Source organism: Mesoplodon mirus (genome assembly GCF_964341445.2).
Source record: "Mesoplodon mirus genome assembly, chromosome: 17".
Taxonomy (NCBI): domain Eukaryota; kingdom Metazoa; phylum Chordata; class Mammalia; order Artiodactyla; family Ziphiidae; genus Mesoplodon; species Mesoplodon mirus.
This window is the reverse complement of record NC_138993.1, coordinates 12,265,220-12,287,785: the sequence shown is the minus strand read 5'-3', so window position 1 is coordinate 12,287,785 and position 22,566 is coordinate 12,265,220. Positions and strand designations below refer to the sequence as shown.

General features: G+C 38.1%; 1 protein-coding gene across 2 annotated transcripts in view; it reads left to right on the top strand.

The window, feature by feature from the left end:
• Nucleotides 1-301: 301 nt before the first annotated feature.
• Nucleotides 302-22,566, top strand: part of SPART (spartin) — a 39,307-nt gene continuing 17,042 nt past the window's right edge. The window contains exons 1-5 of one of the 2 annotated variants that reach the window (XM_082602106.1): nucleotides 302-445; nucleotides 11,205-12,016; nucleotides 15,437-15,634; nucleotides 17,862-18,017; nucleotides 20,491-20,614. In XM_082602106.1, coding sequence (XP_082458232.1) covers nucleotides 11,207-12,016; nucleotides 15,437-15,634; nucleotides 17,862-18,017; nucleotides 20,491-20,614 — 1,288 coding nt within the window. In that variant the 5' untranslated portion in view covers nucleotides 302-445; nucleotides 11,205-11,206. Of the gene's footprint in view, nucleotides 446-649; nucleotides 800-11,204; nucleotides 12,017-15,436; nucleotides 15,635-17,861; nucleotides 18,018-20,490; nucleotides 20,615-22,566 lie in introns of those variants that run through there. The other variant, XM_082602105.1, reaches the window with a different exon arrangement.

Sequence of the window (22,566 nt, the reverse complement as noted above, 5' to 3'; positions counted from 1 at the left end):
CAGCTATGCTATCTTACTAACTTTAAAGAACTTCTGACGAAAAGTAGAGTATGTTTAGTCTGATTTTCCCCTGTTAGCTTTCCATAATCATAAATGGTATCGGCACACTTGCTATTTAACCTTACGAATCAGGAATTTAACATTCTTTTTTGCCGTGCTGCTACAGACTTCTGGCGTACACGGCTCCCCCTAGCCGTCAGAGCGCTCACGGCCCACCGCTCTCGCCCACTCCCTCCAGCCACCTGGGGTCCGCGGGGAGCAAGAGACTGCGCAAGCGCGGGGCCGTCGACGTGGCCGGGAGACCAGGGTTGGGGGTCCGCGCTGAGCCGCTGGCTCAAGTGGTTGTCTCTGGGCCTTCCGCCCTCCATCCTTTTCTCGCCCTAGAGTTTTACGGCGACTCAGGGGTTTGAAGTGGACTGACGTCTCCCCAGAGACCATTTAGAAGGTCAGAGTGGACAAATTTATGCTGGGCAGGCGGGGACGAGTCCCCCGGGCAAAAGCCCGATTGGGCCTCCCGTGAAAGCCGAGTTGCGCGGGCTGCGCGCTCGCGCTAGGGTCACGCGGGAGCCGGGCTGGCGGGCCGTGCGGCGCGGCCACGTGACGTGGCGCGCGGCTCCGGAGGCTTTGTCAGTTCCGGCGTGCGGGCGCGAGCGTGCGGGGCGCCGAGAACCGCGGGCTGGTCCCGGCTGAGCGCTCGGCGGCGGCTGCGCCGCGTCTGAGGGAGCGGGCGCTGGGCTGCGGCCGCCGGGCGGGGAGCTTTTCGGCCGGTGCCGAAGCGCCCGAGGTCTGGAAGGCACAGGTGGGGCTGCGGCCGGCTGGAGGGAGTCGCCCCTGCGCGGGCCCCCAAGGCGGGCGGGCGGGTTTGTGCGAGCGCCCCGAGCCCGCGGGCTGGCCGGGCGGGAAGGGCCGAGGAGGCCGCGGCCCCCAATCCAAGTTTCGGAGATGAAACTTTCCTGGAAGGGAGCAATTTTGGGAGAGAATAGTCTGAGAAGTTGTTCTTAGTTAACCCCCATCGCATAGGTTTACGGAACCTTCGCGCTCCCTACTCCCCCTCCTCTATTTACTGTTTGTCGCAGAGCGCCGCCTTTCTCGCTTCGGTCGCAGTCCTCCCGCTGCATCTCTATTGATCAGTTTTTGCTTCCCCACCCCCGCTGTTTACGTTGGCTCTGAGAATTGATTATTCACCCTCACCCAGCGCTTACAGCTTCGTGAAAGTTCGATAGTCTTTCTTTCCAAAAAGGTCAACATTAGGAACGGATAGCTCGCGATTTTACTGCTTCGAATACGATTGTTCGAGTTTATTAGGGATTGAGCACTGCAGCAGGTCCCTCCGACTTCATTTCTGTGTCTGGAAGAAGTTTCTCTTGGAATGCGCAGTTTCGTGACACGGCATTATTGCGTTCCTGTAGGGCTGGCCCAGTTCTGCACTCTCTAATTGTAATGAATTGCTTTACTCTGTCTCTTGAGAAGGCTCGAGATTTGCTTTAGTGTATTGTAATTGAACGGATTTGCCTTCAAGATTGTTGTTGCCTGTGAAATTACGTTGCCTTAAATATTTAGGGATTCAGCAGTTTTCTTTGAAATTTCCAAAAGCAAGTCAAAAAAAGGTAATATAAGAAAGCCCCCCCCAATTATAAATGGAGCTATTTTTTTGATTCGCTCTCGTTCACATTAAAGGACCTCATTTGGTGACTTTATATGAAATGTGTTTGAAATAGGAAGCTTTTATGTGTGTCGTCTCTTAACCTGTGGGGCTTTCTGAAACGTCATTGTGTGTAGTTCCTCTAGCAAGCCAGAGTCGGGTGGGATGCTACAGGAGGCAGTTACAGACAGGTCTTTGGAAGAAGTTCCCGCTCCTTTTTTTGTTTTGTTTTGTTTTGTAAAGGGCCAGATGGGCGGGCATTAGAGCAACTTCTGATGCTCCTTCTAGGGAGATGAGTAGTTGTATTATTAAAGACTACTAACGATGTTGACCGTTAGCATGATTGTTACTATTTTCAGTGTTTATGGGATTGAACTAAGTCCAAGGGTTTGGTTCAGAATTTAACCTTTGCTCCTCAGTATTTTTTTTAAAGCGCGCGCGCACACACGGTTATATTTGAAACAAATATATTTTACTTCTTTTATTAGAACGTTTGAAAATAAATGTGCCATTGGTATCTGGAGACAGCTTTTGGTTGTGATTGAAGATGGTTATAGTGGTGTAGGTACTGTTTTATTTAATACTTCAGATTGACATTTCAAAGACTTTTTCTGTCCCCAGCTTTAAAAATTCAAGCGTCAAATCATGTAATAATAGTTTTTATCTTTTCAAGACACTTGATAAACACTTAACTATGGTTAAGGTTATGGTAGACATTGTTTTTTCTAAAGTCACCATCGTATAGTCCTATTCCTGTGAAATGCATTTTCTCAGAGGCTACTGAGAATAAAGCAAATCCCAGAACAACGACAAAATAAAAATATAATATTTTAGTACAAACTTTTTTCTTTCTGTGTTGAGATTCCCAACTGCATTTCACCGGAAAGATACACAGGCTCTTCTCCCTGCTATTTTTTTTTTCTCTTCAGAGTAGAGATGCCCAGCAAGGAAGGCTGTTCAGCAGCAGCTGACCCATGGAATCACCCCCCCACCCCAATGCACACACGTGTGTGCACACACATGCGTGCCTTCCCTTTGAATAGCTCCCATTTCCTTCAGTGACACATTATTTAGGAAAGCTTTCAGCACACTGTGTGAAATAAGCTTTGAAATAAAGATATATGCAAGGTCATATTGCTTCTACCTTGGGTTCCTGTATCGTGACTTCTTTCTGCCTTTAAATGTTATGTTTTTTTAAGGCTTAAGACCTAAGTCTACCATGAAACACTCCAAGTACCCTTCACACCTCCCTCACTCTGCTAACTTGTAAGCAAAGCAGGAGGTTTAGCTTTGGAATCGGACATTTCATTTCATTTTCTGGACAAATATCTATTGAGCCTGTCTCTTCCATTTACTAGTTCATTTACTAGTTCTTGAGCAAGCTGCTCAATATTTGTAAAAGATTTTCTAAATCAGATCAAACCTCCAAGGATATGAGGAGTAAATGGAGCGTAGAACAGTGCCAAGCACATCCAAAGAGCTTAATAAGAGGTAGTGAATTACTGTGCTTCTAAGCGCCACAGACCATGTGTGTTTTGTGTTTGCAATATAATAGTGAGTGGTTTTAGAACGGTGTTTTTAATTTGCTTGCGAACCCCCAAAATAATTTTTGTAAAACTATCTCCCTTGCACACGATAGGTTGTTTTATAATGTTTTACATCATACTTTCAGGTAGTTGGAAAGGATGCAGTTTCCCACGTGGTATAGATACTGACATTTTAATATAAAATTGGTACATCACTCAACTATATCTCAAGGAGTATCATATTGCACTTTTATAGCCATCACCATCAATTTTTAAAATACATGGTATTTTACACAGTTCCTTTTTCTTGAAATTGTACTTTGATTTTTACCCACCCCCACTGGATATTATCTTAATGTAATTTATTTATGCCTGACAGCTTTTTATTCTGTCATACATGTCTTTAATAAAAATATTTGTGTAAGTTGAAACCAAATTTTAAAAATTTCCTTTAACTGTAACTCTAGGAGTTATTTTTCTTCTGGATTGAATTATTACAAGTAGTAATAGTTGGTCAGAACAGTATAATACCTGATGGATTTTGACAAATAATAAATATGAAAAATGGAAGTTTACTGGAAATTTATATCTTAACGAGATTTGATAGTTGGAGTCGTTCCTCAGTTGAAATTGACACCTCTGACTTTTTTGGGCTGTTTCATAGTACCATGCCTTTCCATTCTGGGGAATACACCATAGTAAAAATAGGAATGAGTGAGAGGTATTTTTGGTGAAGTTTTGTAAAGTGGGAAGATTGAAAGGAGCTTGGAAGAGGAAAAACAACAGTATGATAGCTGAACTGCAGGCATATTCCCAGGGAGGTCAGTTTTAGTGAGGAGTACTAAATGCAAGTACAGGGATCTGGAAGCCTTTTTCTTAGGATTATATATGTTGTTGCAACATGTTCCTTGACAAATCTTCATGTGCCCTAGGGGTACACATTCCCTAATTTAAAGACCATTTGAGCAGCGGTTATCAACGGGGGATGATTTTGCTGCCAGGGTACATTTGGCAATGTCTGGACACATTTTTGATCTGTCACATGGCGGGTGGAGGGTGTGCTGCTTCTGGCATCTAGTAGATAGAGATCAGAGTGTGGTTAAACATCCTACAGTGATCAGGACAGCCTCCCATGACAAAGAATTTTCCAGCCCAAAATGTCAGTCAAACCGAGGTTGAGAAGCCCTGGTTTAGAGGATTAGTTTTGGAATCAGACTATTTAACTATAACCTAGGGCAGTGGGTTAGTAAACTTTTTTTGTAAAGTACCAGACAGTAGATAGTAAAATATTTTAGGCTTGTGGGACACATATGATCTCTGCTGCATATCCTTGTTTTTATAACCCTTTAAAAATGTGAAAATAATTATTAGCTCCAAGGTCTTTCAGAAACATGTGATATAAGGCAGTTACTGCAAACCTCAATTTTTTTTCCCTCTGCAAAGTACTAGTGATAGTAACAATGCCTCAGGAGTTGTTTGTAAGGATTAAATGAGATAAACATCTAGCATAGTCTTCAGCACACATTAAACGCTCTGTAAATTGTGCGTTGGTGGTAGTGGTATCCTGTAGCAAGTAGCAAAAAAGTGGGTGCCAGGTCACAGTGTTGTTCAAGGCCCTATTCAAGTCAATTGGAAAAACTTAAAAATGCTGGTTAAATTCCCAGATCAGCTCACAAAAGCCTGTTTAACCTCTGCTGTCTTGCTTTCTGAACTCTGAGCCTCCTTGTACCCTAAGGGACGTGGAGTGCAGAATTCCTGTCCCGTGGTTTCTAAGGGAAGATCTACCGACATTCTCTTCTTTTTTTTTTTTTTTTGTGGTACGCGGGCCTCTCACTGTTGTGACCTCTCCCGTTGCGGAGCACAGGCTCCGGACGCGCAGGCTCAGCGGCCACGGCTCACAGGCCCAGCCGCTCCGCGGCATGTGGGTTCTTCCCGGACCGGGGCACGAACCCGTGTCCCCTGCATCGGCAGGCGGACTCTCAACCACTGCGCCACCAGGGAAGCCCCCGACATTCTCTTCTAAAGAGGAATTCCAGGGAAAGGAAATATGATTTTGATAGGGGATTCAAGGTAGGGCAAGTGAGGTCTGATTATGGTCAATTGTATATGATGTTTTCTAAATTGGAGACTGAATATATATATATATATTCTCTCAACTACTATGAAGTCACTGCATGATAAGGCTGACCAATGGTTTGTTTCTTTTTCAGGTTAGAAAGTATGGTTAGGCCAGTTTTGGTGATGCCTTTTATAATGTAAGTTGTTGCAAAAACAGCCTTATCCTGTTACTATAATTTTTAATGAGATCACAGGAAGACAGTCTCTAAAACTGCAGTATCCACAGTAGGCATATGGGGGTATTGAGCGCTTGAGATGAAGGTACTTGGAATTGAGATCCGCTTCAAGCATAAAATACACACTAAGTTTCATACTTAATGCCAAAAAATAAGGTAAACTATCTCATTATTAATTTGAATATTGGGTATATGGTGGAATAATATTTTGGCTGTATTTGGATAAATAAATAGCATCACTGAGATTTCTTTTTACTTTTTAAATGTGGCTATTAGAAAATTTAAAATTACATATGTAGTTAACATTATAATTCTGTTAGACAATCTGCTCTAAAGCTTCAGTTTACTTTTTAAAAATTAGTAATTAATTTTTTTATCCTGTACATATTATTAAGAATTAGATATTTTTATAAGACCTGCAGTGAAAATCAGAGGTCCCACCCTCCCAGCCTCATCCCTTACTCCCAAAGGCAGCATGTATCAATTTTCTTACCAATTCTTTTGGTCTTTCTGTCTAAATCTGTGAACAGGATGCTTATATTGCTACTTTATTTTATTTTTCAGTTTTAGGCATTGTCCATTAATGTCCTAGTAGGAAAGATGAAATTTTAGGTCTTCTATCCTATACCACAGGCACAGAAACTTTATATCCATCCATCTTCCCATCTTCTCAATATGGTTGTATTATAATTTTGCTTGTATCAAGATTCATTATTTACATTATTATGACATTAATCAAAACTGAAACATGCTGTACATGATTACTTTTCTTTCTAGCTCAGCATCTTGTTTTCCCTGGAGTTAATAATTGTCTTGATTTTTATTTCCTTAGTTTACCATGTACTTACCACTGATTAAACCCTGAGTCCTCCCACAGTTATTTATTGGGTTGGCCAAAAGGTTAGTTTGGTTTTTTCCATAAGATGGCTCTAGTAGCACTTAATTGTCTTTAACTTCATTCAAAACAATTTTGTTAGATTGTATGTGACAGCTGTCATATCAGCGTGCATTTAAAAAAAGGCTTATCAAAATTGGTGAATTTTAATATTGAAGATAGGAGAAGAAAAGCAACATTTTTGGCATACTATGGTTATTATTTTAAGAAAGGTAAAGACGCAATGGAAACACACAAAAAGATTTGTGCAGTGTATGGAGAAGGTGCTGTGACTGATCGAACGTGTCAAAAGTGGTTTGCGAAGTTTTGTGCTGGAGATTTCTCGCTGGACAACGCTCCACAGTCGGGTAGACCAGTTGAAGTTCATAACGATCAAATTGAGACATTAATGGAGAGCAGTCAACGTTATACCACGCAGGAGATAGCTGACATACTCAAAATATCCAAATCAAGCATTGAAAATCATTTACACCAGCTTGGTTACGTTCATCATTTTGATGTTTGGGTTCCACATAAGTTAAGCGAAAAAAACCTTCTTGATTGTATTTCCGCATGAGATTCTCTATTTAAACGTAATGAAAACATTCCTTTTTAAAAACAAATTATGACAGGTGATGAAAAGTGGATACTGTACAATAATGCGGAAAGGAAGAGATCATGGGGCAGGCAAAACGAACCACCACCACCCACACCAAAGGCTGGTCTTCATCCAAAGAAGGTGATGTTGTGTATATGGTGGGATTGGAAGGGAGTCCTCTATTATGAGCTCCTTCTGGAAAACCAAGCGATTAATTCCAACAAGTACCGCTCCTAATTAGACCAACTGAAAGCAGCACTCAAAGAAAAGCATCCAGAATTAGTCAACAGAAAACACATAATCTTCTATCAGGATAACACAAGACCGCATGTTTCTTTGATGACCAGGCAAAAACTGTCACAGCTTGGCTGGGAAGTTCTGATTCATCTACCATATTCACCAGACGTTGCACCTTCGGATTTCCATTCATTTCTGTCTTTATCTCTTAATGGAAAAAATTTCAATTCCCTGGAAGACTGTAAAAGACACCTGGAGCAGTTCTTTGCTCAAAAGGATAAAAAGTTTTGGGAAGATGTAATTACGAAGTTGCCTGAAAAGTGGCAGAAGGTAGTGGAACAAAAGGGTGAATACGTTGTTCAATAAAGGTCTTGGTGAAAATGAAAAATGTGTGTTTTATTTTTACTTAAAAACCAGAGGCATTTTTTGGCCAACCTAATAGATCTGTTCTCAAAACTTAAGAACACATTAGGTATTCTGTCAATGTTAGTTGCTTGAAGACATCTCTGGAGTTCTGTCTTCTCCTCCAGTGAGAACTGTTTGCGTAATTGTCATCTGTGAACTGGTGTCATCAGCCTTGTGATTACTTCCATCAAACATGGAATCCAAGAAAAAGAAGGTGTAATATCTGAGCAGTCACTTGGCTGGGTTTGGAAGTTATTTTCACTCAGAGTCATAAATTAATTATACTATTTTCTTGTAACTTCTGTTGGGTTTAAGAAGTTCCTTAGCAATCTTATTTCTCTTTATATTTATTTATTTTTATGGATAAGCCCTTTTAAGATGGTCCCTTTGAGCCTAATGTTCTGAAATTTCCTGGTTGTGGGGGTTTTTTCATCCTTTGTTCATGGGTCTTTTTAATCTGGGATTTCGTGCTTTCCAGTTCAGGGAAATTCTTTGAAATGTTTCTTCAGCTCTTCTATCCCTGATATATATTTTTTTAATCTATTCTCTCTTTCTGGAAGTTTTGTTATTCAGATGTCAGACCTTCTAGACTGAGTTCTCTCTAATTTTCTTGTCTGTTCTTTACTATTTTTCATCTCATTGTCTTTTTGCTCTGCTTTGCAGAAATTTTCTATATTTTTTTAAACTTGTCTTCTCATCCCTCTACTGAGTTTTTCTTTCCAGCTATTTTGTATACAATTTTTAAAAGCTCCTTTAGTTCTTTTTCCTTTTTCGTACGTGTATGTCCTGTTTTTATTTCATGGATGCAGTATTTTCTTTTTCTTTATATTGATACAAAGGTTTTTTGGAAGTGTTCTTCTCCCTGCATATTATCCATTTCAACCAAATTGCATTGTTCTTATTTTTCTTTTCTTTCATATTAGACGTTTTCCTCACCAGTTTTCTGATTCTTAGCTCTCTGCTTATGTATAAGATTGGGGCACTAAAATGTTAATTGGAGACTCTGGGGTAGAACCTATCAACCATGGCTTCTCTGAAGAGTTAGTTGCTTGGACAGTTCCTGGGGGAACTCTCAGTGTCACTTTCTGTAGGTTTTTCCTCTTGGTGGTGGTCAGATTTCTCAGAGAAGACACTATAATCTTTTTTCTGGAGTGGTACCTATCTGCCTGAACTCTAAGACCCAAGTTGGGGAGAAAAGATTGCAGGTCTCAGTATTCAGTAACTAATTTTTCATCGTCCTGCTTTTGATATTTACCCTTAATCATGTCTGATAGTTCCCTGTCCTGAGACATTTTATTTTATGCTCTTTTGAATTAAAATATCCAATCTTCTTTCAGGGCTGGAGAGAAATAGTGTTTTGGGGTGCTTGGTATAGGAGAGATCTAAAGGTCTACTTTGTAAATCAGCTTTGAATCAGTCCTTTTTTCAGCTCTACCTTTACTCCCTCTTCCAGAGGAAGATTGAATCCCATCAGTTCCTGTGCCTTTCGGAGGTTCTGTGATGAGATATAAATGGGGCTGTTTCTCTGGTTTCCCGATTGACAGTGTAGGCTTCAGCTTTCTCAAATCTGTTTTGTGAGTTACTACTTGTCTTCCTCCTTTTTCAGAAACAAAGCCCTGTTGACTCTTCATCCTCCCTCTTTGTGAGTTACGGCTTTGTTATTTGTTTTATTAAAGGATATAATGTGCAATATAGTGCACTAATCTCAGATTTACAGATTTTTTTAATGTATGTATACACCCATGTAATCACCACTCAGATCAAAATAGAGAGCATTTTCATATCCTGTAAGGTCCCCTCGTGTCCCTTCCGAGTCTATACCAACACCTGTAATCATTATTTTTGTTTCTATCATAATAGACTAGTTTTGCTTGTTCCTCAACTTTACCTGTAAGATCATATAGTATAGTATAGTAGTCTCAATGTGAAGTTTTTTGTATGCGGCTTCTTTTGTGCAATTGGTGAGATTCATCAGCGTTACAGGCATCGATTAAAAAAAATTCCTGCGTATTACTGCATAATATAAATATGCCACTATTTATCCCTTCTCCTGTGGGTGGGCATTTGGGTTGTTTCGATTTTTTGGCTTTTGTGAATAAAGCTGCTATGAATATGATTGTACATGTTTTTGGTGTGTATATTCATTCATTTCTCTTGGTTATATACCTCTAAATGGAATTGCTGGGTCATAGAGTGGGTGAATGTAGCTTTGGTAGAAATGCCAAATTTCCATAGTGGCTGTAGCATTTTTCACTTCCACCGGCAAAGTATATGAGAGTTCCAGTTGCCATCTTCTCTAATGCTCGTCAGTCTTCAGTTTCAGCTTCCTGACAAGTATATATAGCTGACCCTTGAACAACAGGGGATAAGGGGCGCCAGTCCCCACACGGTCAGAAGTCCCTCTGCTGCTGTCTCTGCCTCAAACACAAAGGAATCGATACATGACTCATCCAAGGGCAGGAAGCTGAAACAATTTGGATAGAATCAGGACGCAGACCCCAGTTCTTTTGATTCCATGTAATGTGATCTCTAATCAAACACACTTTCCCCCATACTTAGTTAATTTAAAGAGCTGTAAAATGAAAATACAGTACCGTATTTACTGAAAAAATCCTTGTATAAGTGGATCCCCTACTGTTCAAGGGTCAGCTGTAGTCATGTTATGGATTTTAGTTTCATTTCCCTGAGGGAATCATGTGTTGAACACCTTTTCACATGTCATTTAAATATCCTGTTTTGTGAAGTACCTGTTCATGCCTTTTTCTCATTGAAAAGAATGGTTATGCTTTTTTAATAATCTTGTAAGTCATTTTAATGGAGTTTTGGGAGGGAGAAGGGCTAACTGCATGTGAGTAACCTGCTAACTTTAAGTGGAAGTTGGGTACTTTAAAGCTTCACTCAGATCATTTTTTTTCTCATTTCTGTCCTCTCCAATGCACGATTCAACCTCATTTTTAATTAGCTACTATAATCTGGAATTATAATGAATTTTAGAGTGAGACTTTTTTGTTCCGACCTTAAAGGTACAGGAAACTTTTATTTCTTGTAAGAAACTGGAACAAGAAAATTATTCAACAGATGTGTTCCGGCTTATTCTCTTATGTTTTTTAATTAAAAAGTTATTCATCAGAAACTAACACACCATTGTAAAGCAATTATACTCCAATAAAGATGTTAAAAAAAAAAGATATTTAGGACCAAGAGTATTATTTATTTATCCATTCAACAAATACATATTGAGGGCTTCCCTGGTGGCGCAGTGGTTGGGAGTCCGCCTGCCGATGCAGGGGACACGGGTTCGTGCCCCGGTCTGGGAGGATCCCACATGCCGCGGAGCGGCTGGGCCCGTGAGCCATGACCGCTGAGTCTGCGCGTCCAGAGCCTGTGCTCCACAACGGGAGAGGCCGCAACAGTGAGGCCCGTGTACCGCAAAAAGAAAAAAAAAAAATACATATTGAGTGCTTTCTCTATGTCAGATCTAATAATAGGCTTAGGGAATACATCAGTGAACAGGACGGACAAGCAAGGCTCCAATCCTCTGAAATATATTCAGGTAGGAGAAACTGATAATAAATAAGTAAACAAAGAGCTAAATAAGGTAATTAAAAATATATTTCCTGTTTTGCAGAAATGGAACAAGAGCCACAAGATGGAGAACCTGCTGAAATTAAGATCATCAAGGAAGCATACAAGAAGGCCTTTTTATTTGTTAATAAAGGACTGAATACAGATGAATTAGGTCAGAAAGAAGAAGCAAAGAACTACTATAAGCAAGGAATAGGGCACTTGCTCAGAGGAATCAGCATTTCATCAGCAGATCCCGAACACATAGGTCCTGGGTGGGAATCTGCTAGACAGATGCAACAGAAAATGAAAGAAACACTACAGAACGTACGTACCAGGTTGGAAATTCTAGAGAAGGGTCTTGCCACTTCTCTACAGAATGATCTTCAGGAGGTGCCCAAGTTACATCCAGAATTTCCACCTAAAGATATGTCCGAAAAGTCACTGGAGCCTGAGTCCTTTAATTCACTTCCTCAGCACAATGAAGTAAATGGAAACACTCCAACTACAAGTACAGAACCAGTTTCTACACCTAGTACTTTCTCCTTACCATCTCAAAGTCATCCATCAGAAGCACCTCCTGCTTATACTCCTCAGGCTGCTGAAGGTCACTACACTGTATCCTATGGAACAGAATCTGGAGAGTTCTCATCAGTTGGGGAAAACTTTTATAGGAATCATTCTCAGCCACCTCCTCTTGAGACCTTAGGGCTAGATGCAGATGAGTTGATTTTGATACCAAATGGAGTACAGATTTTTTTTGTAAATCCTGCAGGGGAGGTTAGTGCACCTTCATATCCTGGGTACCTTCGAATCGTGAGGTTCTTGGATAATTCTCTTGATACAGTTCTAAACCGTCCTCCTGGGTTTCTTCAGGTAAGCCAAAGAAAAATGTAAACATAATTTGAAATATGTGTAGAATATATTATTTTTATTTGTAAATATTTATAATGTGTCCAAGACAGTAAGTGCAAGAAGATTATTATAAATTCTAGTTCCTTTTTAAATATATTTCATGAAATTTATGAGCCATGAGCCTCTATGTGTTTGATAGCCTTTCTTTTTCCTTTTCTTTAGATGTAAACTCTTGTTTTAGTACTAAATTTGTGAATACAGGACCTGAGGGAAATCAGAATATTCATCCTTAACTTGTAATTTTTTATCTGAAGAAGAAACGTAATAACTTTGATTTCACAAGGGATTTATGTAACTCGTGTGAATGTGTAACTGTAAGCCTCAGCTGAGGGGCTGAACTGGGCTAGATCCAGTGTCTGGAATAGTGGTTCTCAACTAGTAGGAATACCCCCCACCCCCAGTCTCCCCACTGTGGGATATTTTAGCAGTAGTTGGGGACATTTTTGGTCGTCACAACTGGCACTGGGGATTGTGCTACTGCTACTGGCATATATGGTGGGTAGGGGCCAGGTGTACTGCTAAACATCTAAACAGGATAGCTCTCATCAATAAAAAAATTAACTGAAAATTTCAGTCATGCCAAGGTTGAGAAACCCTGGTCTACAAGTAGAGACTGTGACAATCATCTAAGATGCAGTTCTAACTTTCCAAGCACATAAATTTACCAGAATGCCCTTGGTCCAAGAACAAAGACTGGTGCTAAATAAAGGTTGTTAGGAAACTGTTGTGGAATTTGTAAGGTATTCTGAAGGTGATGGTCGAATATCAATCTGTTTTTAAGAGTGGACATTGGTACAGGGAGATGGGGTTGTAGAAGTACAGATTCAGTATACATTGGGTATAACAAAAGGGTTTGCATGTAAGGGAGATGACTATTTGAGCGAGGCAGGTGCTTTTATCCAGAGTCCAGATGATGTGGTTTAGTTACAGTACTAGTTATCCAGATTTATTTTCTCTCTTGGTATATTCTATTTTCAGTTCTTATGCAGCTTGTACATGGAGTCAACTTGAAGGTTGTTTAAAGATAGTTGGAGACTTACTAGGGATGTATGAAGGAGGTATTTGGGGGCATTGTTGAAAGGAAAACTTCATTAATGGACAGGAAAAATAGTGTGAATCCCATAAGTTATTTTTAAAAAGAAGCCTTGAGGTTAAAAAGAGTAGGCTTTTTGATTGGGATTGGGAGGGGGCTGATAAAAGATATAATACTTTCTGCTGATCTGGTAATAGAGGAAAAGTGGAATTTAAAAAACCTTTGGGGCCTGGGCTACTGGAGGTGCGGGGAATGAACATCAGAAACATTCTACTACATGTAGAATGAGCTCATGAGCTCAACCATTAAAATGACTTGTTCTCTAGTAAAAATTTGTTCTGTCTTAGTTCTTTAAATTTTGTGCTTAACCTTTCCAACATCTCCTATTTTGAGTCCTAAATAAAAAGTAAAATTGTACCCAAAGTTTGAGTCTTTTTAAGGGGCTCTCACTTACATGTATTTGGATATTTGTAGCAGTGTCCGTAAAGAGAGTTAGGTGTTTACTGAATTTTTTTGTTCTAAAAAACAAACATTGAAACAACTAAGTATTAGAAGTTAGATGTAATTTTTTTTACGCTGCAAAAAAATCACTATTGCTTTATTTAGGAAATTAGAAATTAATTTGGTTTTAAATAGGCAGACTAGAATTCTGTGGCTTCTAAAAACGATTTTTCTCTTGACTTTAGTTTTAATATACTTTTTAAACCTGTTAAATTTATAGTCAGTTCATAGGGAACTTGGACATGAGATTGCCCTCTGAAAGTGAAACTGGGAGAAGTCAGCCTATGGTGGATGAGCTCACCAATCTGTAATAATCTAGCCTGAGAAAGGTCTATAAAGTTTTATTTGAGAAGATTTGAGGATACTCCATTTCAGTCAAGGTGAACAGAATGTAGTTAATCTTAGAGAAATCATGGCAAAGTAAAAGAAACCTTTCCCAATCTTTAGTCATTTAAGTATAACCATTATGATTTTTTTTGTTAAATCCAACACTTGTTATTCATATTTTTATTTAAATGTCTCATTTGTTAATTTTTTCCTAAACAATAACAACTGTGAAATTGAGGGAAAGATACCGTATTTTTCCCTAATACATGTTAAAATATGTTGCTACTCTAGTTTGTATATTACTTGAAGTCATTTCGTATACCACAGATGGTTATATATCATACTTTGGAAAATACAGTAATCAGTTTTATTGTAACTTGCCTGAAATTTGACTTTTATAAAAGTTGGAGAGTGGCTTTTGAGATGACTAAAAAAAGAGAGAATCCATTAAAAAAAAGAATTTGAAAATGTTTGTTAAGCACTTTCTAGGAAAGAGTCAGACTTGAGTGCTTAATCCCTGCACATTCGTATTCTGTTGGTCAGAGATGATGATAGTATACCAGGGTTTTCCATCATTTATATGAAATATTTAATCCCATTGACTCATGTTTATTGCACAGTATTTTGATAATCTATTCTCCCAAGTTTCTTAATATTACGAAGAGAGTGTCCTGGGTGAGGGGTGAAGTTATATTCTGGTCACTCAAAGAATAATGGAAATGAATAATTTGGGTATCCTGATTTAAACTTAGTTTCTTCTGAATTTAGATCTCTAGGAGGTGAGCTTAATTAAGTCTTATTGTGATAATCTGACGTCGCCAGATGACGTTGCAGGGCAGCTTTGTGTCATTTTGATTTAACTTCACAATAGATAGTGAACCCATAAATGTAACTTAATCTTCTTGCTCTGTCAGATCAGGTTGGGTTTAGTTAAAAGAAAATTCAACATTTTGAATGCTGGGTTTCTAATTAAAATAATTGTTTAGTTTCTCCAGTGGCAGATAGCATGTGCTTAAACCCTAGCCCCACTTTTTGGTTGTTGACTCTGAGCAACTTAACCTCTCTGTGCCTCAGTTTTCTTGTAGTTAAAATGACAACACCAACCAAGAGGATTAAATCAGTAAATACATTTGGAGTACTTGGAAACAGTTTGATTTTATTGTTTTCCACAAAGGGATGTCTAATTTGAATAATAAAGAAAACCTTAATTTACTTTGACCATTTATTTAAAGCTAGACTCATTATTGGTTAACAGTGGGCTGTTTAAGGGCACCAGTTTTAAGACTATATAATTAGTGGAGCAATAACATTTTTAGCACAGTTCCTGTGAGTGTTTTGCAGGGAGATCAGACTAGCAAATGGCTGATTTTTATTGGGGGTTTGTCGATGCTGATGGTTCTAGAAAGCCTTGTAAAATGCATTTCAAACTTTAAAATGTGTGTTTGCTAGTATAACAATATTTAAAACCTCGGTGAAAACCTAGTTCTATTAATTGATTTGTTTTAAATTAACCTTTTCAGGTTTGTGACTGGTTGTATCCTCTAGTTCCTGATAGATCTCCAGTTCTTAAATGTACTGTAGGAGCCTACATGTTTCCTGATACAATGTTACAAGCATCAGGATGCTTTGTGGGGGTCGTCTTGTCTTCTGAATTACCAGAAGATGATAGAGAACTCTTTGAGGATCTATTAAGACAAATGTCTGACCTTCGGCTCCAGGTAACTTGTGCGATCACCTTCAGGATGTAAACCTACTGTAACATAAGCACTTCTGCTTTTAAAGAAACTGTAATAAGCTCTAATGTGATCAGAGTTAGGAAACTGAGAGTATATAATTTGCTTGCGTATTCACAAATACAAGTTGGGAATTGGCTGTAAATAGTGATTAAGATTGTGGTCTCTGGAGTCAGATTACCTCTGTTTGAATTTGAACTCCTTTGCTTAATGCCTTTTAACTCAAGCTGTTGATCTTCTCTATAGTTTAGTTTCTTTATCATAAAGTCAGGATAATGATAACATCCACATCATTGTGCTGTGATGAAGATTAAAAGTTAATACATTAAGACACTTAAATCAGTGCTAGCAAGTAGTAATGTTCTGTGAATATTTGCTTTTGTTATGACCACTGTCTTACTTCTCAGTTGGGAAAGTGGGCCAATGGGACTAAATGGTGAAGTGACGGTAATTTCAGCATTAGCATCTGGGTAATATTGGACATTTTAGGGGTATGACTTGAGGAACAGGTTTTGTTTGAGGGAATTGTCTTTGTTCTCATGATGAACGAAGGCAAAATAAAATGTGATTTAAAATACGGTTGGTCATCCTGTGAACTTGCCTTATTTAGCCCAGTTCCTCTGCCCACATGCTGATCTGTTATAGGGAGTTGAAATAGAGTATAATGGAGATATTTTCTTTAAGTGTTCTTGCCCATCCTAACGTAGGACAAGAGGGGGAAAATATGTTTGATTGTGAATACTGACAGTTATCTGAGGTTGAAGGAGATTGACAGCATGGTAGTGTAATCTTTTATTTTCTCTTTCAGTCAGCAGATACTTAGAATTCATTATTTAACCTGGTTCTATGTTAAATGATGGGGTGGGGAGAAAGAACAGAGGAGGCTATAAAGATACATATATAACAACTCCCATTCTTGAGCACCTTACAGTCTGTTGAATAACCACAGTACAGTATGATAGGTGATGGAAAAAAAAGTGAAAGGAGGTCTGGAAGGATTTCACAAAATGGTTTCCTTTGAGTTCAGTCATGAAAGATTTGTTCCTTTTTTCTGAGGAACTAGAATACACTGTTAATCCATACCTGTATTAAAAAGTTAAGATCAAAGGTGGTGGGAGGAGATCACCAGCTAAGTTAAAGGTCAGAGGGTCATCTCAGCATTACGTTGTAAGAACTGTGTGTGAGAGTGACCTGGTGATCAACATGGTCTTAAATACTAGATATTTAAGCTGTGTTAACAAAACCCATGACCCCCATACAGAAGTGTGTGCAGCCTCGATGTGCTTAGGAGAGGAGTTTACAAAGGCAGCAACATGGTCAGATGGATATGGGTTTAAGTCTAATAAGCTTTGCTGTTTACTAGCTGAATGAAGTGACATTCCTTAAGTATCCCAGACCTTTTATGGAGCTGTTTCTCCCTTTACCCCTACATTCATTTGGCCTATATTACTGGGCTCTAGGAAAGAAATTAAACTGACCTTTAGGTTATATGTTTACTTCCTCTGTTTAGTTTTATTTTTTTGGTTGAATGTTATTTTTAGTTTTCTGTATTGTCCTAGAACTCCCAACAGGAAACAAAAGCTAGTTACTAGCTATACTTTTGATTTGCCTTTACTCTTAAGCATTCATTCAGCAAAGTGTATGCAAGCAGATTACCTTTAGTGTTGAGTGCAAAAATGGAAAAACAAAATCAGCCTTCCAACAATGCAGAGTAGTTAAACTGGACATGAGGTTTGTTAATTGCCTTTATTTATTTATTTATTTATTTTTGAAATTTTGAATTTATTTTTTTATACAGCAGGTTCTTATTAGTTATCCATTTTATACATATTAGTATATATATGTCAATCCCAATCTCCCAGTTGTTAATTGCCTTTAAACTCATTTAGTCTTGTATGTGTTTCCTAAAACTTATAATTTATTATTTAACTAAATTCAAATGTAGCTGCATCTGATTTAACGATCACTTGTACCAACTACTGCTATAAGTTTATCTCTTATACTTTGTTTTTTTGAAATTTGCTTTAAGCAATATCCTGTGAGCCAAAGACCTCAAAGGTTTGAGGTTTGGTGATGAGATAAAAGTATAGAGAAAGACCAGTAAAAGTAGTTGTACAACACTGTCATTTGAATAGGTATATTATTGGAGCATGGTGTACCATAGCTTAGAGGAAATGTGAATTTGAGCTGAGCTTAGGCCTTTACTCCCTAGGCCAACTGGGACCGGGCAGAAGGAGCAAATGAATTCCAAATCCCTGGAAGACCAAGATGCCCCTCTAACCAACTGAAGGAAGCCAGTGGCACTGATGGGAGACAGTTGGACCCAGGCAGTAAGGATGTGCGTCATAAGGGAAAACGGGGGAAAAAGGTTAGTAGAGGAAGTGCAAGATGAGCAAGGTATGCGTGTGTGTTCTGTTCTGATGGTGCCTTTCACCAGTTTAAATTATGTGTAAGATCCCCATTTACTGAAGCAGAGCAACTTGCAGATGTACAAAGTGGTCACTGGTAAAATGATTATAAGCAGCTGTAATATCTCCCTTTCCAAGTAGTTGTCATTTAAACTGTTTTAAAAGATAATCTATGTTTGGGGGGATAGTTTTTTGCAACTATTTGAAAGATTTTTATAATTACGTTAATGATGTGTATTTTTTTTGTTTTGTGTTATTCTCCACCTTCCTATATACACCAAGATCTTGGGGCTGGGTATGCTTTTCCTTACACTACCATTTTTATTCAGTTCCTTATTTCTTCATGAATAGTCAGCAGAACAGAGAAAATGGGCTTTTAAAAAATACATTTAGTCATTCTTTCATTTCTTAGATTTTGTGATATGTTCCAAATGGTAAATTTGGATTAGAGTTTAGGAAATATTAATTGAGTGCTAGAAAGATGAGCATAGTGGGAAAAATTTTTAATTTCTCATCTCAAAATATTTCCCATCTAGTGGGGAGGACAGATTAGCAAAGAGATAATTTCTACCCAATGTGATCATTAGATGAAAGTACATAAGTTGTATAGAACGCTAGGTTGTACCTTCCACATAGATGAGTGGTGTGGAAGCAGTTAAGGAGGCTCCTCCTGGAAGGCACTATGGCTAAGATGAGTCCCGAAGGTGAAATAAGCAAACCTATGGTGAAAGAAAGTAACATTGTGTGAGTATTGAATTATAAACAGTTTCCTACTGTTCTTTGTTGTATTCCATATTATAAGTGCTCAGTAATTGTCTTTGGAATTAATGAATATCACATGAATATTCTACTTTTACTTGCCAACTGTCACTGTGGGTTATGTTGAGCATCTTAGACCAGCTTTATGAGGACATTGGGAGTCCAAAATGGAAGTTAGAACTTCATTTTTAAAAATTTAATTCCTTGGTTAAAAAAAAATCTAATTATATTAAAAAATATATATATCTTTGGAAAGCTTTACTCCCACCTTTGTCCCTGTCTACACCATTCCTCCTGCCACTGTCGGTAATTACTTTTATTAGGATCTTGTGTTTCTTTCCTGGGTTTTTTGAGGCAGATAAAAGCAAACAAAATCTGTAATTATTTCTCTTCCTTTCTTATACATAAGGGAACATCATATAGAGTGTCCTACATATATATATATATATTTTTTTTTTATAATAAAGTCTGGGGTAAATAGAGAACTTCCTCAGTCTTTTTTACCTTATATTTCATTGTATGAATATATCGTAGTTTCTTTAATCTGTCTCTTATTGAGGGGTGTTTGGTGTGATTGTTTGGTATTACAAGCAGTGCTTCAATGAATGACTTTGTAGAGCCATTGATTCATACATCTGCAGGTAATTGATCAAATAAATTCTTAGAGATGGGGTTACTGTGTCAACAGGTAAATGCATTTGTAATTTTGATAGATTTTGCTACATTGCCCTCCCTAAGGAGTATACTGTTCAGCACTGCACCAGTTGGAGCATACCTATCTCCCCACAGCCTGCTCAACAGAGTGGGTGGTCTATGTTTTGGCAATCCGATGATGAGAGAAATATATTGGAATATATTAATTTGCATCGATTTTATTATGAGTGAAGTTGAGCAAATGCATAAGGGTAACTTGAATTTTGTTTTCTGTGTGATGTCTAGTTATGTCCTTTGTCCATTTTTATTACTGGGTTGTTAGTCCTTTTCTTCACAATTTCTAGGAGCTCTTCATATATTAGAGACATTGGCACATGGTCAAAGATAGAAGTTGCAAATTATAATGAGGTCTGAGTTAGCCTACTCCTAAGTTTTTAGAATGAAAACAAATTTAGCTTTTGAGATTTTGAATGTTGGCCCTAGCTGTTAAATTAGCAAAGTACAAGTATTTCTGTGTTTCCCATTTCCATTCGAATGGAATGGTAGATTCTGTGTTTATATACTTTTATTTGCTTTTACTTCATTTCTGTCAAAACCAGTTTATTTGGATACATTCTTCCTTACTGACTGAGTCATTTAACAGAAATCTTTTAACCTTACTGAGTACTGTATGCATACATACCAATACCTAGGGGGTGATAGCTCTATGAAGGAACTCAGAGTGGTCAAAGAAAGAAAAAAATTAATCAATTTAAATATAATTTGATAAATGCTGTATTGGAGGTATGTTGGTATTTAAATCTTACTTACCAATGGTACCTAACGTAAGACAAGAACAGTTTTCACCTTCACGGTGGTTATGGTATTGCACTTTATGTAATAAAATGTACTTATAACTAGGTTGCCTGGAAATATTTTCATTAATTAGTATTTGTTGGCTTAATATTTTATTATAAAATACTTACGATTTTTCCTCCTCTTAGTATTTATTTCACATTTTGAAATATTTTTACTGTTTAGACCAAAGGTACTTCAAGTGAAGAAGTTAATCTGAGTCACATTGTACCTTATGAGCCAGTTTCAGAAGAAAAAGCAAAGGAAATACCTGAATGGAGTGAGAAAGTGGCTCAAAACATTTTGTCAGGTATTATAGTAATGTTAACTTTTTTGCCTGCATAATGTGAAACCTTTGAATCCCATTAGAGAATACTTGGAAAGATACTATTTTATGTTTTGGTTTTAAATGATCAGTTTATAAATATTTAAAAATAGAAGGAACTAGTCTCTTTGAATGTCACATATTGTCATATTGGTATAAGTTCTTCTTGGTCTGTTATTCTCTGTTTTACTCTTGGGAAAATTGATAGTGAAAAGCTTCAAGAATCTCCAAAGTTTCAGAATAGCTCTGAACATAAAATTATTTTCCTTTCCCCTTTGAAATTCCCCCTTAATCTTTTTTTCTCCCCTCTCCTTCCTCCTTCTCCACCAAAAAAATGACATTCATCCGTCTTTGGAAGCAAAGTAGCACTCCCCTAACCTTATGGCAATACAGGCATGAGGAGACCTGAGAATTATAGCCAAGCTGTTTGGGAAGTAGACCCTACTATTTAATTATGGTTAGAAAGGGCTTCAGATCATTTATTTTAAAAACAAAATAATCATTACTGACACATGTGTTTATACTTTAATTGGTTAACAATTTAACTACAGTAGCTCTCAGATTGAGACCTTATATTTTGTTTTTTAAAAAACATTGCCAGTCATTATTATTCAGTAAGTCAGATTCATGACCCAGTAAGGGGATCTTGACTAGTTATTTAATAGACTATCAATAAAGGTTTCCATCTCTGGTTTATAGGTTTATACTCATTAAAATAATGGAGGTGTCTAAAGCAGAGGAAATCCTTAACATGAAAAACGAACAAACTAAAATAAGTGAAAAATGATTAAGTAGCTAGGAGCAAACAAAATATTTTGCCCAGTGTCAAAGAGCTGCTTGAGACAAGAAGAAAAGATAAAGCCAAATTTTCAAATATATGTGTAACAGTTAAAATTTGTCCTTGAAAGAGATTTTTATAGAAGTTGTAAAGGGACTTCCCTGGTGGTCCAGTGGTTAAGACTTTGCCTTCCAATGCAGGGGGTGCAGGTTCAATCCCTGGTTGGAGAGCTAAGATCCCACATGCCTCCCGGCCAAAAAAAAGCAAAATGTAAAACAGAAGCAATATTGTAACAAATTCAATAAAGACTTTAAAAATGGTGCACATCAAAAAAAAAAAGTTGTAAAGAAAAACCTTCACTCTTACTACCTTGCACCCTAACTTTACAGGCTGCTAAGTTGTTTATTAGGTCAGTGTTCAGAAAATTAGCCCTTATCCACACACATGTAGGTAACTAAATTCAAAGGTGATTAAGTTTTTGAGTTTATACTGCTATAAGACTGTATAGTATCCATGTGTAACAAACCATCCCAAACTTAATGATGTGAAACAACAATTTATTTACGCTTAGGAATTCTGTGGGCCAGGTATTCCAAAAGGTCCTATCAGGGATGGCTTGCATCTGCTTCATGATGTCAGGGCCTCAGCTAGGAAGACTCAAAGGCCGACTAGTGACTCAGTAGCTGGGAGCTGGAATCACCTGAAGGCTCCTTCAGTCACACTGAAGTTGGCATCTGGGTTAGGAGAGCTCAAGATCTAGGACTGCCTACACATGACCTCTCCATGCCTCTTGACTTCCTCACAGCATAGCAGCCTTAAGCTCATCTGGCATCTGCATAGTAGCTCAGGGTTCAAGTGTGAATGGTCCACCAAACAGGCAGAAGCTGCATTACCATTTCTGACATACTCTTGGAAATTTCCAGCATCATTAGTTATAAGCAAGTAACAAGCCTGCCCAGATTCAAGGGAATGTGATGTAGACCCCACTTTTCAATGGGAAGAATGTCAAGGTCATGTTGAAAGAATATGTGGAATAGGAGATACTGTTTTTGACCATCTTTGGAAAATACCACGGGCCACAAAATCTTAGGACTCCTAGATACCATACAGATTCCACACACTGGTTCTATTCGAAGCAGTAGGTCATCCGGAGAGCCAG